The sequence below is a fragment of the Ictalurus punctatus genome, chromosome 28, assembly GCF_001660625.3.
Source record: "Ictalurus punctatus breed USDA103 chromosome 28, Coco_2.0, whole genome shotgun sequence".
Taxonomy (NCBI): Eukaryota; Metazoa; Chordata; class Actinopteri; order Siluriformes; family Ictaluridae; genus Ictalurus; species Ictalurus punctatus.
In genome coordinates, this window is record NC_030443.2 from 17,241,390 (window position 1) to 17,258,283 (window position 16,894).

A 16,894-nucleotide genomic window follows, 5' to 3' on the forward strand; every position below is an offset into this window, starting at 1 on the left:
TTTTAAATAGCAGAAATTGTCCCTGTTCTTCTTCAGTTCCACCTAGCAGTCAAACTCCAGCACCCAGATGTTTCTACCCAGTGCAGGCAGCCATTTTGACCATGCCATGGCCATTATACTCATTTCTGTCCAAAACCTACAGCCAGGTACACAAACACACACACGATAACCATTGCCCCTCTGCAGCCCAGCGACAGGCCCATGGGTAGGCGACGGCGAGTTTAGGGGGAACTGGGACACGTCATAACCCTCCACCAGGGCTTTACCTTCTTGGTACACTGCCTAACAGTATTGACTAGCTCAGAAATGACCATGTCCACGCATTTCTGGCAAGGCTCTTTAATCTTCGTGATCTGCCTTTTCACAATGGTCTCAAAGGCCATGTCCGGGGTGAAGAGCCCAGTTCTGCCCGTCAAAAAGGAAACAGACAGGTTCGAAGGTGGAAAAAAAAAAACAGAAACAAAAAGGAGGAGGGGGTGAGAGAAAAAAAGGAGAGGTTGGGCAGAAAGAAGAGTGTTAATATGATTTAATGTGATTTGTGGTTTAAGAGTAATAAATTAGGAAAACGTCGTTCATAAAATACATTAGCACTTTGAAATACATAAGTGGATTTTCACTCTTGCAATCCAGACACCGTGACTCTGTCTGTTCCCAACTATGACTAGCAAGAAAAAGAATGTTTAGTCATAGAGGACTCTCAAAATGTCCCCAGCTGTCCCATAAAACACAATGATATAAGGAAGAAAATCATTTGTTTTATTGGAGTAATTGCCCACTGTTATGTTTAGGAAATTAGTCAGTTCATTGTCTGGTTTATATTCTGTCCAATGATGGTTTATTTATTTATTTATTTTTAATACATTTTTAAGTTAGTTACACCAGACAGGTAGAATCCTCACACAACCAGCCCCAGGTTAGCGTGAGACAGGTTAACGATTAAAATAAATAAATAAATAAATAAATAAATAAATAAACGACAAATCTAATCACAAGCTCTTCCTGGCTCACGACCCAGATAGCATCCAGATGTGGGCCACTTCGGGCAGTGATGCGGCATTGCTGGCATTCTTTTCACCCGGACAAAATGGATATGAGCCTGAAGTGGCCCACGTGTAAAATAGCAAATATGGCCCAAATATCCCAAATCACAAGTGGGTCTTTATAGGCAAAGACACGGTTCTCACGGCAATGTGTAATCTGCATGTGACCCTAAAGTGGCCCATGTGATAAACAGTGAATATGGCCTGATTATCACAAAACAAAATGTGGGCCACCCTTGGCAAAAATGTGGCACATGCGGCATTGCTATAGCTTGCTTGTGGCCCAAATCTGGCAAACAGGAGCGGACCACCCAAGTGCCATCATTCCACGCGGTAGTATGTGGGCCGGATGAAAGTGTCAGGTGTAGGCCGGATCTGGGCCACAGCAAATTTTGCTATCTGGGAAATTCATAAATATCGGTTTTAAGCAGGAGTTAAAACGAGACTCAAGGAGCCGTCGTGATTAGGTCTTGTGATTAAATTCAACTTCGAGGATAGACAGGTGGAAAAGACGGACGCGGCAGCGATTTGAACTCGAGGAATGGTGGAAAGAAGACGTGCCTGATGCCGTGAATGTTCTTGATGGCGTAGCTGATCTCCTTGCGCAGCTCCTTTTCATCAAACTCCATCTACAGAGCCAGGGAGAGAGTGAGTACAGAATTATATATATATATATATATATATATATATATATATATATATATATATATATATATATATATATATATATATATATATATTTTTTTTTTTTTTAAAGAGGAATAAAACATATCGGGACAAACTTTGGGGTGGAAACAGTAACTTTGCTTTGTTTCAGCCCTCATCACACCAACTATATTAAGATTTACGTACTTATTTATAGATTTTTACAGAAGTTTCTGTAAACTGGACCTTAATTTTGAGCTTCTCCAGCTTGGAAGCCTCAGTGCTCAGTCCTCAGTAATAATATCTTGACTGATCAACTACAAATTTTCAGTCAGAAATTAAACTACTAAGAAATGAGACTTTTCCTGAGGAGTAAATCATCATTTTCCCTGTTACATAAATAATCACAAATAATAAGGAGATCAGCATCACAATCGTATTCCTAATCACTTTAATCCAAGTGCCAACTGATCTGAAGAAAAAAACCCTGACTAATCGCACTACTAAAGTATCACACACGTTTATCTTAATTAATAAAACTTAATAATTAGATTCAGCATTGTTTCAACTAGTAATAAGAAGAGGATGCTTCCAAGAATCCTTTTCTCAGTCTTGACTCTTGACCACTTCCTGTTTAGCCGCTTCAGACAGACTGTTTTATTGTACGTGTATGTGTGTGTTTGTGTGTGAACGTGAGTGTGTGTGTAGTATTTTTTCTTCCAGTAAGTGGGAGATGAATGTTTTACTCATAAAGCCTGTACTCATGGCCAGAGGGAGGCGCGAGTTTGGGCAATGACTCATTCTTTGGTCGCTAAGCGATAGTGACCCACAATGCGCCTCCAGAGTACTGCGTTGTAGAAAGGCTGAAGGTTTTTTTTGCTGTCATATGTAAACAAACATCTACAGTTGTAAAATTCAAGCTAATACTGTTTTGGGAATCAACAATAAAAATGACTTTAAATGCATGAACCATGCTCGTTAAATATGAAGCGTGTATTTCTGTCTGTATGTGAGCTTCACACACCTTGACCAGTTCAAAAGGGAAGCGTTCGTGGAAGATACGGTTGATCCTCGCTCCGCCTGAGAGCTCATAGGTCTCGATCTGATCACCCGAGCCCTCTATACGCTTCTCAAAATCCACAGAGAACTGCTGCACCATCCTGGAGAGACAAGTGAGTGAAGAAGATGTGAAAATGCTTTAAATGTGTACAGAAGAAGAACTACAGTCCCTGGAACATACTATTCTCACAGAAGACTGCTAAATAAACTACTCAAATTCTCATACAGGTCATTTCCAGGCTTGGTCCATAACCTCCCAGAAGTTCTCTCATGGCACTCTCTTACTGTGAGGCACTTTATCATGAGGAACCCTTATAGTAAGGAACCATTTTATTGTGATCACGTTTTGGGGCTTTCTTTTGGTTCCGTTCAGGGGTTTTTTCTTATGCCATTAGAAGTCTAAATCTAGACTCAGATTTTTGCATTGTTGCAGTGGAGTATCTGCGAATCTTCTGCATGTTCGTGGATATGTATAAAGCTGAGCTACTGACTGTAACAAGGCCTTGGTCTTGCGAGACGGGTCATCCGGGCGGAAGTTCTTGTACTCCTCCACCTCTTTCTCGATGGACAGCAGCTGGCTCTGGAGCTTACTGCGCAGTCCGGGCAGTGTGTCTCGGATATGATTGGTCAGTTGCTGTGAAAACAAATCTAAGGGTTACACGAGTTAGGGTTGTACAGTTATTCTTCTCACAATTGTTTAAACATAATCAAGGGTGAGCTTAGATAAGGTTAAGCTCAGGTTAGCAAATTGGGTATTATTACATGTTTATTATAAATTCAGTCACATGCTTCTTGTTCAAATGTGTTAACTGTCTGCCCCATCACAGTTCACTCTAAACACTTTGGGGTCAGAGGTTTTCTGAAAACACATTTATTTGTTTGTTTGTTTACAGACAAACTTTGTTTCTTACCTATTTACTTATCTACTTACTTATTATATTACCTACCTACTTACTAATAATATACATACTTATATACTTTCTTATTCACTTACTTACCTACGTACTAATAATATACATACTGATATACTTGTTTTTATTTTAAATTATATATTCTTATTTACTTGCTTACTTATTTACTCACTTACCAATCTACTTGCTTACTTACTTATCTACTTACTGACATACTTACCAATCTCGTTGCTTACTCACTTACTTACGTACTTACTTTTTTTCTTACTTACATACTTACATATTTACTCACTTACTTATATATCAACATACTTACATACATACTTAACAACTTACTTGCTGGCCTAGTAATTAATTAATCAATTTGTTTGTTTGTTTGTTTATTTACTCACTTACTTCCATATTTATTTGCTTACTTGCTCTCTTAATTAACTTGTGTACTTACATACTCACTAGACGGACTATCTATCTACTTATCTATTTAGAATCTAACTGAGTTTATATTTCCGCTTTAAAGCCACACTTTATTAGTGATCGTCTATTTCTAACGCATTGGTATGACTTTATTGTGCGGTATAGTAAATATGTGTTATAGTTTTTAAGTAAATAAGTCATTTCTGCTACATATTTTGCATTAGATCAGATTAGGTTAGATATTACATAACGTGTGAACACGATCGTGTTTTTACAGCGACACTTGTGACCACGAAGAAATTCGTTTTTAAAATTTAAGAGGTCATAATCCCCAAGTAATTAAATAAGCACTTTGTTTATTTTAAAAAAAATGATAATAATAATAATAATCAATGTCTCGTGTGTGTTTTTGCTACTATACTAACCTCCCTAACTGGGTTTATAGACTGATAGTACTCTTAGTCCCTGAACCAGGATGAGGACTTCTGTAAGTCGCTCTGGATAAGGGCGTCTACCAAAACGCCATAAATGTAAATGTAATAATGGAGTACTTGCAGATGACATTATCTACACACTTAATGACGTTAATATGTAAGTATAGAGTAACTAATGTGGGGAAAAATGTGATATTGTGGTGTTGTCCCAGTCCTGGAGACTCTGTCTTCCCAGCTAGAGCTGATGAGATTCGTTTCGCTTCTCTGTGAACAGCTTCCTCTCACCTGGTTGAGGACTTTCTGCAGGTAAGCCGTTCCCATACGATCTGCCAGGTGTCTGTAGGCAGGATGCGACAGGAAGAACTTCCTCTCAGCAGCCATAGCGGCAGTGATGTCCTTCTTCCCATCAATGTCTTTCTGACTGCGGTTCACCACACCGATGTAGCCTAATGCAGACACATGAGCACAACAGTATTACTATTATTATTATATTTATATATATATTTTTTAAAACATATTATTACTGAAAGAATGCATGAAGAAAAACTGAACTGGAAGAGAGACAAAGACGTTTCCTGTTGCATTTAATGTCTATCAAGCATTCAAGCACTTCTGCCCTGAAACAGACCCTTTAGCTCGTAATCATATAAAATATGCTTTGCGCGGTGTGGTTTTGCATGTTACATGAGTGAGTCACAGACGCTGGGAAGGTAAAGACACTGTATGATGGAAACAAATTTAGAAAACATCCCAGCACTGCCCGAAACCAAGTGGAAAAATGGAACGTCAGCTTAATGCATTCAAGGGTTTCCCATAAATATGTTTTATTGCTAAGCAAAGAAAGGAACAGAGGTTTTTTCCAGATGTGTCGCTGAAATCAAGACATTGTTTTTTTTTTTTCATCTTACCCATGGGTGTTCTCTCTCTCTCTCTCGCTCTCTCTCTCTCTGTCTCACACACACACACACACACACACACACATTCTCTCTCTCTCTCAAATCCTCATTTTTCCTTCTCTCTATTCCCCAGCCTTACAAAATATCCAACACTCGAGTGGTGCAGTGAGTTTCTCAACCTTTAACCACTAGAGGGTAGCACTGAGCAACACCGTTCAGTTAGAACAGCATACAAATAACAAAGAGGAAAGAGCTGCCCTGAGGTTTCCTTCTACATGTATAAGAAAACTAAACATGGTTTATCACTTCATATAGTGAAAGAATCGGAGATAGTTTAAACATCTTTAAAAGACATGTTGGTTTACTTTCACTTTCCTGCATTACCCACAATGCCGTGCTGATGCCGATATGATACAGTGGGATTTAACCCTGGCCTCATCACTAACTAACTAAAGAGAGCGATTTTTATTTAGCTATTAAACACCACTGCGACCACTGCGCTAGCAATAACAGCGTCCATCTGTGGTGACATCAGCCTGGCAAACAGCTTCTAACGTCTCACGGGAATAACAAAAATACAGCACCGACTGACAAATTAGCTCGAGAAACACTAAACACATCACAAAAATAACAAAATGAAGATGTTTACTGTGTTTCAGGGTGGAGATTTCTTTTAACAGACCCCTGTTTTGAAACCCTCACCTCGGCGCAGTGGTAACAGCTTGTTTTCTAGAATATCTCGAGCGTCTGTTCCTTCATCCATCAGATCCAGTTTGGTGATCACACCGATGGTGCGCTGACCTGCTCGAACACGTACACACACACACACGCACAGAAATCTGTGAAATGACTCCAGAGGTGTGAGTGATTCATTAAGATTGCTTTAAAAACTGCTACTAAACATTTAAAGAGCACTAGTGAGAATTAAATATACGATGTACGGTATAAACGTACCCATATTGCCCTTAATATCAATCTCTTGGAAAAGCATGACTGAAAATGTTTGGCCACGAAACTATGCAAAATACACTTTTCAATCATTTCTATAAATAACATTCGGACAAACCGTAACGTCGAAGGCTGACCATGGGATGTGATGAAAGGACGATCTTCATAACATGCAAATGAGTGACTGTTTAGTCATTTGACCTAATTTGCATATTATTATACGAGTATATTGCTGTTAATATTAATCTTTTGGGGGAAAAATACAGCACACACCTTGCGGATCCACTTCTTTGGCAATCTTCAGAGCGTCGGAGTTGGCGAGGTCGGAGTTAGCAGGAGATACAGCCAGCAGCAGGCAGTTCTCCTTCGTAACAAACTGCATGAGCATTTCCTTGATTTGGTGCTCGATGTCCACCGGCTGGTCGCCGACCGGCACTTTAGTCATTCCCGGCAAATCCACCAGAGTCAGGTTCAGTACTGATTGGAAAAGTGAGTTCAACGATGATTCAGAGTTAAACGATTCTTATTTTCCATATTTGATTCCTTCATTTGATTCAGATTTGTCAGCAAGACGTATGAAAACGGTGGGGCTCTTAGAAAACTTTAGAAGCTGAAAATTTGGGTGTGAAAGCCTTTCTGCTCACGGCTGCTCAAATGAAAATGAATTAAATAAGGAATAAACCACTTTCCTATAGGAAAATAATCATCAGCAATTCAGTACGATGTGGCCTGACATGATGTGGAGTTACTATTAGCTGTTACATACTTAACAAATGACACATCATACTTTTATCCATTTATAGCTACATTTAATGTAGGGCTGGACGATATATCGATATAAAACCGGCACCGTGATAAACTAATTACGCGATACACTTTTCTGAGATATCGTTGGTATGGTGATGTATTTTTTTTTTTTTTTTTTTTTTTACATTTTTAATAATTACAAATTAAACATGCTGCTGATTTGACGTAATATTTTATTTTTATTTCATCTTCCTTGTTTATGTAAGCATCAAAGAAAATGATCGCCAAACGTTCAATTTAAAGTGTTTTTTTGCTTATTTTACTACTGTTTTGCAGACACTTTGTTCGCTAAACTATATATCGTGTCTCGCAGAAACATCCTAAAGTATCGTGATATGATTTTTTTTTTGTCTTATCGCCCAGCCCTAATTTAAGGCTCCATATTAATTAAGTAATATGATTCATTAAACAGGTTCCGATGGCTATGTGCACTGTTTGTTTTTTTTCTCACATTTTATTCACCGAAGACGTTTTCACTGAACTCTGGCTTGGTATAATGTAATATATGGTGTACAGTTCATTTATGTGCAGCCTTAACAACCAAATTTATGGTCAAAGTCACTTACTTTGCCCTTTTTAACACTTATTAGATGTTAGAAAGGTGTCTCGTTGATTTAAATGACGCACCGCGGTCACGTGATGGACGTCTTACGGAAAAGTTCGATTTGAGTGAAGGTCACGTGTTAAGTCGGATACACTAGAAGCTCGGTTTGTTATTTTGCATACTATCCTGCTAGTGTTATAAAGCATTAAAAATTAAACGACGTACACAGAGAATAGACACAGTATCTCACCATTAGGGGAGCAGACACGCAGGTTAATAGGGACTGGAGAAATGCCTTTATTCTGCCCAGTGACACGATCCGTCTCCGCCTCGATCTCCTGCCGCACTTCATCGAAATCTGTAAATTTCTTCCCCTTGCAGTGCAAAAACTCTGCATACTCTATACGCAGAGGAATACGAGCAATAACGATAACAATACGAGCCAAGAAATTCTGAAACTGCTTGTATAATTGACATCAAAATGCAATTCAAATATTAAGAAATATATATATAATCAACATAAGCAAAATAATGCTCTTTAAAATTGAAGAAAACATTAAAGGTGATTTTTTTTTAACATTTTTTTACAACTTTGAGATTTTTGCTTTCAAATTTTTTTAAAAAATAGAAATCCAAAATGTATAAATAGAAATGACGAGAAATTTCCAATTGTTGTGTGTGTATATACAATTATTTATTTTTTTTCATTTAGAACTGGTTGAAACGTGTTTTATATATATATATATATATATAGGGTTGGAAAGTTTATAACAGAGTGCAGGGAATGACATTTTCTTCAATAATGCAATGATTCATACAAAAATATTCATCACTTTCTGTAATTTTATTGGTTAATGACATTATCTTTGACTTGTTTTCTCACCATTATTACAGCATTCAAAATTTCACACACGTGGCTCATAAATATTCAAACCAGATTTTGACAGCTGGGTTTTTCTTAATATCTTGAATATTTAATATCATGAATATAAAAGTAAGGGATTTTTTTAAAATAAAGTCTGACTATCAGATGTGCTATCGCGTTAAAAGGATTTGTTGAAAGGCTGATTTTTGTAGCATGCGATTAGCAATTAGTCTATACAATCTGTTACCTCATTTGCATATTGTAATGAATATTTCATCCTCTCTTGCAGCATTTCCATATATTGTTACATGTTATAAGAATTATGTAACGCAAAAAATTCTTGCCTTTATGTATATTGTCATTCTGATATGAGTAAAGAAAAAAAAAACCTGTGGTACTTTCCGACATACACTAGATGGCAGTGTTGAGAAACAAGAATCCCTGATAGCTTGTTGAAATGGAGGAATTTAAAGCATGCACATTAGATTCTATTAATGCTGTGGAAATAATTTATTGCCATTTAAATCCTAAAGCAAGTCAATATTTTGTCCCTACACACAAGCACTGATGCAAAACTTCATATATGAGTAAAAAAAAAAGATGATCGAGTTGAAATTAAAGGCTAAATTGTGTATACAGTTTCAGGACTATCTGTCTGTCTCTTTATCGAGTGTTACTATAAAGAAGTGAGGGCAGATCAGAACTTAGATGCGTCATCTCCCCAGACAGCCGAGAGACTGCTGAGAGTGCGGTTGCCATGGCAGCAAGCTCACCTGTGGGGGAGTTGATGAGCTGCAGGACCAGGGGGCGGCGTGTGACGATGCCTGAACCGCGAGGAAGGAAGTCCCTGTGACGCAACACACACAAGGTCAGCGAGTAACAAAACAAAAATACCCACACTTTAAGCCAAACAGGCCTGCTGTTCTGATGGTGTACAAAAATTCTGCATAATATTTTGAGCATCTCTTCTCCATTCTAATTTCAAATTATTCGGGCAAATTGTACGATCAAGGGTTAAACTCAAAAGTGTATAGTTATTGCAGGATCTGTTTGTGTGAATTTTATTTGAATTCAATAATAAATCTTAATGTCTCATTTGAAAAATGCTATATCTGATCGTCCACCCCGACGGATTCGAACCTCGTCAGCGGTCTCTTTCTTCTACGCTGCCATTTTAGAAATGTAAACCATTTGTATATGTGCATCTCTAAGATAAGGTAGCAACGGGATTAAAGTTTACTATAAAACTTAAACCCAGGATTAAAATCGGCTTTGATTTAATCCTATATTTAAGGTTTACAGTTTTGCACAACTGGAAGAATACATAAAGTTGTATTTAATCCATGTTCAAGTGCACTCATGGGTGAAACACAGTCATTGAGTCTCAAACTTATGTGTAATTTGGCAGAAAAAAACACCACTTTGTGTCCTTTATGGTTCACTTTATAGATCGATTTTTATCCACCATCTTTGTTCTTGAAGCAAGGAATGGCACTCAAACTGGTGCATCCAAAGTCGTACCATTTCAGCTGTCATGGATGTTTAAGGTTAATCAGACCCACGACACAATCAGGACACGGCTACTGAGATTTTATTTTCCTCACCAGTATCCTGGTCAGAGGAGAACAACAGGAGGTTGAGGTGTTGAAGTGCCTCGGAGGCGGTTCGATTAAGGCTATAAAGACAGCTCTCGGTGTGAGACGAGCCGTAATAGAACATTTTCTGTGAGTCCCACCAAATACACACCTGCGCAACTGTGCAATTATCTGATCAGCCAATCACCACGATGAGTAAAATCATACAGATAGAAGGCCCGCGCTTAAATTAATGCTCACGTCAAACATCAGAACAGGGAAAAATCTCAGTGAGCTCAGTGAATTTGACCGTGGTATGGTTGTTTGAGTATTTCGGAAAAAAGCGCTGACCTCCTGGGGTTTTCACACACAACAGTCTCCAGAGTTCTCAGACATTAGAACAGTAGTTCTAGTAGTTCCAGAAACACCTTGTTGGACTAATTTGAGCTGACTTGAAGGCTAATTCAAATAAGCACTCTTTACAACCACGCTGAGCAGAAAAGTATTTCAGAACACACAACACAACATGGAAAATTGAAGCCGACAGGCTACAACAATGGTTATAATCCTGTCTGCCAAGACCAGGAATCTGAAGCTAGAGTGGGAACAGGTCCACCGAATCTGGACAGATGATGATTGTTAAAATATAGCGTGAGCTTTTTCTAATCTTCAAATGTCCAGTATGTACTTACTATGGTACCACATTGGCACTTTAAGTCCAAAACAATGACTAGTGTTTCACAAGTCTGGCAAGTCTTTATTAATTTTCCTGACTCGAGTTATCAGATTATCACCAAGTATTGATTTTTTTTTTTTTAAATATCAGTGCAGTGCCAGTTCAGGACCAGCAGTGGGGAAACACCGGGGATTAGTCCATAACAAAAAACGTATAGTTTTATTTTCTTCCCAGTGAAACGTGCTGAACGATTTGCTCTCAAACGCTCCAGCTGTAGCAGTAATACCCCAAAATTCTCTCTAATTCAATCTCCAGCTGTTTCCAGATATTCACTTGCAGCGATGCCAACTGAATCTCTCCCTGACCTTCGGGCAGAGCGTGAGCTTGGTGTGAGCACGCTGGACTTCTCCATGACTGACACCGTGCTCAAGCCAGATGGCAGCAACTACAGGTTCCCGTGACGGCAACCCCGCCTCCGGATATGAGGCCATATGGAGGGACCATATGGGTGATAGCCAGCGCCGGATCACACAGCCTCAATCACACCGACACTGCTCAGCTCGTGACTGACGGCTAGACTGAAAAAAGAGCTCAGACTGGTGCCACTGCAACGTCACAGGAGAGAAATCTTCCATTAATGTATAAGGAGGTGTATGTGATCATAAATGAACAGAGAAACCAGCCACAATCACTGTCTAGAGAATAAAAAACATGCATGTTTTACAGGTGTTACAAAAATATCCATTAACTGTAATCTTTGTCATATTCATTACATTAGTATTACATTTCTAAATCATTTAGCTAACATGTTCTTGGAGTCTCCTCTAATATTTTTAGGTCATTTAGCTACAAAGAAGAGTCGACTCTCTCAACACCCTCAAAGCTCGGCCAAAGTTATCGGTATCCCATAAATTGTTCAAAGAAACTTATTATAGCGTCTGATATGCGAGTCGACTCCAGAAATTCAGCTAAAAGAGTCACGTCAAAGAGTCGACTCGTTCACATCACAATGACACACCACTACTATTAGCTAACTATTAGGCTGTACAGCTAAAAACCTAACGCTAGGTTTAAGCACCCCTTGCCTGATTAGTAAGTCAGTAATGATGATGGTGATTGCGACTTCGAATCCCGATGATACCACAACCATCTGTGACTTTTGGGAGTCAAGAAAGCAAGATTGTTCGTGCTCTCAGCTCAGGAGGCGCATACACTCTGTCCCCTGTCAATCACCGTGACGCTAGCCAATCGTGAGTGTCTGTGAGCTCTTGTATGCGGAAGAGGGCGGATAGCACTGTCCTCCGAGTGCGTTACGCCACCTTGCGGTTGTCTAGCTTCACATATTTCAGAGAAAGCACCTGTTAGCCTTCACCCTCACACACTAGTTTCTTTAGATATGCGAGTCAGCTCCAAGCGTTATCTAAAAGAGTCGGTCCAAAGAGTCGCTCACAAATAAGACATCACTACGACCATAGTTAGCTGAACAACCATTTAAGCTAATGCTAGTTTTCAGCCTAACTGTATGTCTTTATACCTGCCTGAGTAATGAGTTGCTTTTATTTTTAAAATAAATAAGTCCTGGGCTGCATCCGAAATGGCGTACTATTCTACTATACAGTAGGCGAAAAAAGCAGTACGCCAGAGAGGTCCGAATTCTCAGTAGGCGAGAAATACCCAAATGGCGTACTGCTTTATTCAGTATGCAACCGATGGACACTACGCGAGTCAAAAATCCCATAATGCAACAGGACCAGTGTGGACGAGCTCAGGAAAAAATGGTGGAAGACAGTATTTTAATACTTAAAATACTTTTTAAGTATTAAACCTTGGTTAAACAGGACTTGTTTAACAATACCTGAATAAACTGTTAACTTGTTGAAGGTGTAAACAAGAAAACAGTTCTCACAAACCTTGTTCGTGATCTCCATCATGCATTAGCCAGCCAAGCTAAGCTAAACGGCGACGAATTTACCTCAGCCTGTTAACCCCGCCCACATTACATTACTAATCCAACTAACTTTCGTGACGTATTTTGCCGCTAGTGCAGTTTGCAGTTGTGCAAATTGTGCAGTTCCTTTAATCCGGTGGTCCCTTTAAGAGTTTTGTGTTTATGATGACGTTGAAGGTCACATGACAACGCCAACATGGCGGATGTACATAGCATGTCTGGGATTGTATTCATACTACACACACATACCGATTAGTACATACTGTACATACTGCAGCTCTGGTTTTAGCTTCAACCGTTAGCAAAAATAGCAGCTACCACGTGTATTGTTTTTGCCTGCAGAAATTTTTTCATTAAAAAATGAAAAGTTTTTTTTTTTTTTTTTAATACTGTTACAATCCTTTGAATCAAACAACACACACGTATAGTTAACTGAACTGCAAAATAAAGTCGATTTTAAAAACAATTACGTTGAATGTATACAAAATTACTAAAATGGTTATAATAAATTACTGTTTATTTCATTTCTTTCTACAGCATATTAGTAGTAACTGCTGCCAGGGTTTTTTTTTTCTCCCTGTAACATGGAGGGTATAGTGTGTGTTATCTAACAGAGAGTCATATGGACATGTAGAACTGTGTTACATAAACAAGCATGCATACATATTTAGAATAATGGGAGCTTGGGGCTACCCGTAACCCGCATTGTTTTGACTGGTTGCTATGAACTGGTGAATTGGTGAATAGATGAATTGTTGCATGGCGACTGACAAAGGCATAACTGTCGCATAAACACGCAAACACAATACGATCCCGATCCTTTAGAGACGTCCAACCCCCTTCGGTCAAACCGGTAAATCAACAACAGCACAATAGCTTCCCGAAATAAATGCAGTATGGAAATTAAAGGATGAATGTATCTTTCTCTCTCTCTCTCTCTCTTTCTCTCTCTCTTTCCCATCCCCCATCGAGGCAGAATGTACGCTCAGCTCAGATCAGCAGTGATGGAGACGGACAGATTGCTGCCCCGCCTCCTCGTCCTAATCTCACCATGCCACATTCTCCTCCTCCTTCCCTTCATCCCTCCATCCTTCTCTCTTTGACTCTGATTCCCTATCCTGCTCTCTCTCTCTCTCTCTCTCTCTCTCTCTCTCTCTCTCTCTCTCTCTCTCTCTCTTTCCACCAAGCCTCATTTTCTCTCCCGTGCTGTCTTCACACTGTCACGTGGCAGCCATCCAGCAAGCGCAGAGGACAAACACACACACACACACACACACACACACACTCTCCAGCAAGCATTACACTGCAGGGAATAAAGCGATAAACAGAGAGAGAGAGATAAAGCTGGGAAAGAATTGCTACGCATATTAGGAGCGTGATATAACCAAAACAAAATGATACAGTGATACTTCAATGATAAATGATATGTGTCACATATCACGATACCTGCGATGTATTTTTTTAAGTGTATTGTGATGTAAAGTTACCGCGATATCAATATTATTTTGTTATTTTCCCAGCATATATAGAGAAATGAGAGAGGAAGAGTGTTTTAGGATGAAATGTAGTGTAGGCTAGTGAGAACCAGGAGATATGAAAAGTAAATACTGACCGGTTTATGCCATTGTAAAGTGTTATTAAGGGGTTTTTTTCCCCCCAGTTGTGGTTAGTGGTCACGTCGTACCAGTTATAAAGTAGTGGCTGATATTCCACAAACACTCCGCACAAAATGGCCGTGCACCTCTTGTTGGAACAACAAACATCGCTCGCTTTGTCTCACCACCGTTTCTACATCCTGTAGTTGACAGATAAGGCACACAGATTCAACACACACACGCCGGGTCAATGCTGTGCGACGTGGCCCGACGTGAAGCAGAGGCACCGTTACCACCGTGAAGTTGTGTTTTGCTAATAATAACAGCACACTCTGGGGTGTTTTATTCCTCTTATACCACAGCAATTTGCCATTGATGATTTCTCATTTATTAAATAACATCACGTCATACTTGTTCATACTGTTAATAGTTACGTTTAATGTTTTGGAACGTCCGCAAATCAAGTTCTCACTTACATTATAGCAGCTACAAACAGTCGTTCCTTCACTTTAAGAGATTACTGAGAAATCGCAAAACCCAGTGTCTTCCCATGATGGGAAACATAACATTACATCTTTCCCTCTGACTGCTCCAAAAAGTGCTGACACTGGAGACTCCTTTCAAATCGTTTCACGATATCGCAACATTTTCCACAAATTTTTTATTTCTTTATTATCAGACTTGCAACTATTCGACTCTTTCAGTTATCAATATATAAACCTCTGATCTGCCGCTCCACTAATTTTGCTCTAGAAAATGCTGTTATAGAAAATGAATCCACATCTTCTGACCAATCAGAATCGAGATCTCAACAGCACCGTGGTATGAATTACGGTACAATACGATAGCCTCGGTCCAGTTTAGACGCAGACAGAAAGATTAAAGCATCTGAGTCTGAATCTGACTACTCAGTGTTGTTGGGCAGCGTTGACCAGCAGATTAGAAATAATCCGGTTCAGCAGTGAGACAGAGGCTCAGGAAAGGTTCTTCGTCTTATCTCTATCTTTATCTCTCATTCTTTTCCTATCTCTCTTGAATTATTTGGTGAATAACGTTTAGTTGTTCCTTTGGAATCGCTAACCGTGACATGAAATGTAAGAAGAATTAATAAGGTCTGTAGGAACAGTAGATGTTTGAATTACGCTGATCCGATTCTGACTTAGTTGAGTCGGTAGACTGGTATTGGATCTGATTTGCTCAGGGCTCTGAGATCAGTTTTTGTACCTTAAATGAAAAAGAAACGTGATTGGTGCATGACTAGGACAGATATTGTGTATACGACCAAAGGTTTGTGGACACCCGGCCATCACAGCCATTACTGAGGTTGGGCGAGGAGACCTGGGGTGCAGTCGGCGTTCCTGTTCATCCCAAAGGTGTTCAGTGGGGTTGAGGTGAGGGCTCTGCGCAGGCCACTCAAGATCTTCCACTACAACTTTAGCAAACAATGTCTTTGTAGACCTTAGCTTGTGCACAGACACTGTCATGCCTGAACGGGTTCGTGCCTCTTAGTTCCAGTGAAGAGAATTCTTAACACTACAGCATACAAAGACATTCTATACAATTGTGTGCTTCCAACTTTGTGATTGTCAAAGTCCTGGTCTGGTGTCCACAAATTAATGGCCATATAGTGTAGTACATCAGATTTCTGGTTTAAGATTGTATAGTGGCTTTCTGTCTGTTCTCATTTTAGGCCTAAATCTTTGATAACCTTGTAGTGAAGTGACCCAAATCAACAACCCAGAAGTAGAGCATTGTGGTTTTTAGCGGTTGCCTGGGAACTGTCCTTGGTGCTGAAACCAGAATCACAAGTCAGCCATCTCTTGAAAATGAACTGTGAATTTTGTTGTTAGAATGTATGAATCCATCTGAATCTGTCTGAGTCTCAAGATGCTACAAACTCCCATACATTTTTGCCATGTTTAGATGTTATTCCTGTCTCTTGAAGGAAAGACAGAGAGAGAGAGAGAGAGCGAGAGAGAGAGAGAGAGAGAGACATAGAGATGTGATCGATGGGGCGTGTCATCTCCTTCCACAAACCAGCCAATGAGAGCGCGACCCAGATTCTTATGTGCAAATCAGGGCATAACAAGCTCGCTCTTAGAAGAAGCAAACAAAGCAATGATTGGACAGCTGCCCTTGTAACACACAGTACGGGAGATTTCATAACTATCACACAGACTGATACAGAAATTTTGGAGAATTTATGAGGGTTATGACATAATTACAATAAAAAATTTGCCCGTCTCGGTGACTCGTAACCCGTAATAAAGCACGTTGGACTTGTTATCGCTCGGCTAAGCAGACCCTCATGCAGTAATCACCCTGCATTACTCCAGATCCCATTTAGACCAGAGATCTTTCAGCAGGAAACTGACCACGATTTCAATTCCAAACCTTAAATTACAGGGGATTATTTCCTTGCAAAGCAAAAACGATGAACAGATGAACAGCAACTAAAGAAGTGTGTATGTCCACTATATAACGACGATCAATACATCCTTGAACATCTTCTACTTTCCATATATGGTCACAGCTTCC

At 39.5% G+C, this 16,894-nt stretch overlaps 1 protein-coding gene across 1 annotated transcript in view; it reads right to left on the reverse strand.

The window, feature by feature from the left end:
- Positions 1-16,894, reverse strand: part of dnm1a (dynamin 1a) — a 63,264-nt gene that overhangs the window by 42,441 nt on the left and 3,929 nt on the right. Inside the window, exons 2-10 of the mRNA XM_017460369.3 lie at positions 9,337-9,410; positions 7,949-8,098; positions 6,621-6,824; positions 6,102-6,200; positions 4,789-4,949; positions 3,236-3,378; positions 2,710-2,845; positions 1,602-1,669; positions 267-405 (exon numbers count right to left, since the gene is read on the reverse strand). Of these exons, the coding sequence (XP_017315858.1) occupies positions 267-405; positions 1,602-1,669; positions 2,710-2,845; positions 3,236-3,378; positions 4,789-4,949; positions 6,102-6,200; positions 6,621-6,824; positions 7,949-8,098; positions 9,337-9,410 (1,174 nt within the window). The remainder of the gene's footprint in view (positions 1-266; positions 406-1,601; positions 1,670-2,709; positions 2,846-3,235; positions 3,379-4,788; positions 4,950-6,101; positions 6,201-6,620; positions 6,825-7,948; positions 8,099-9,336; positions 9,411-16,894) is intronic.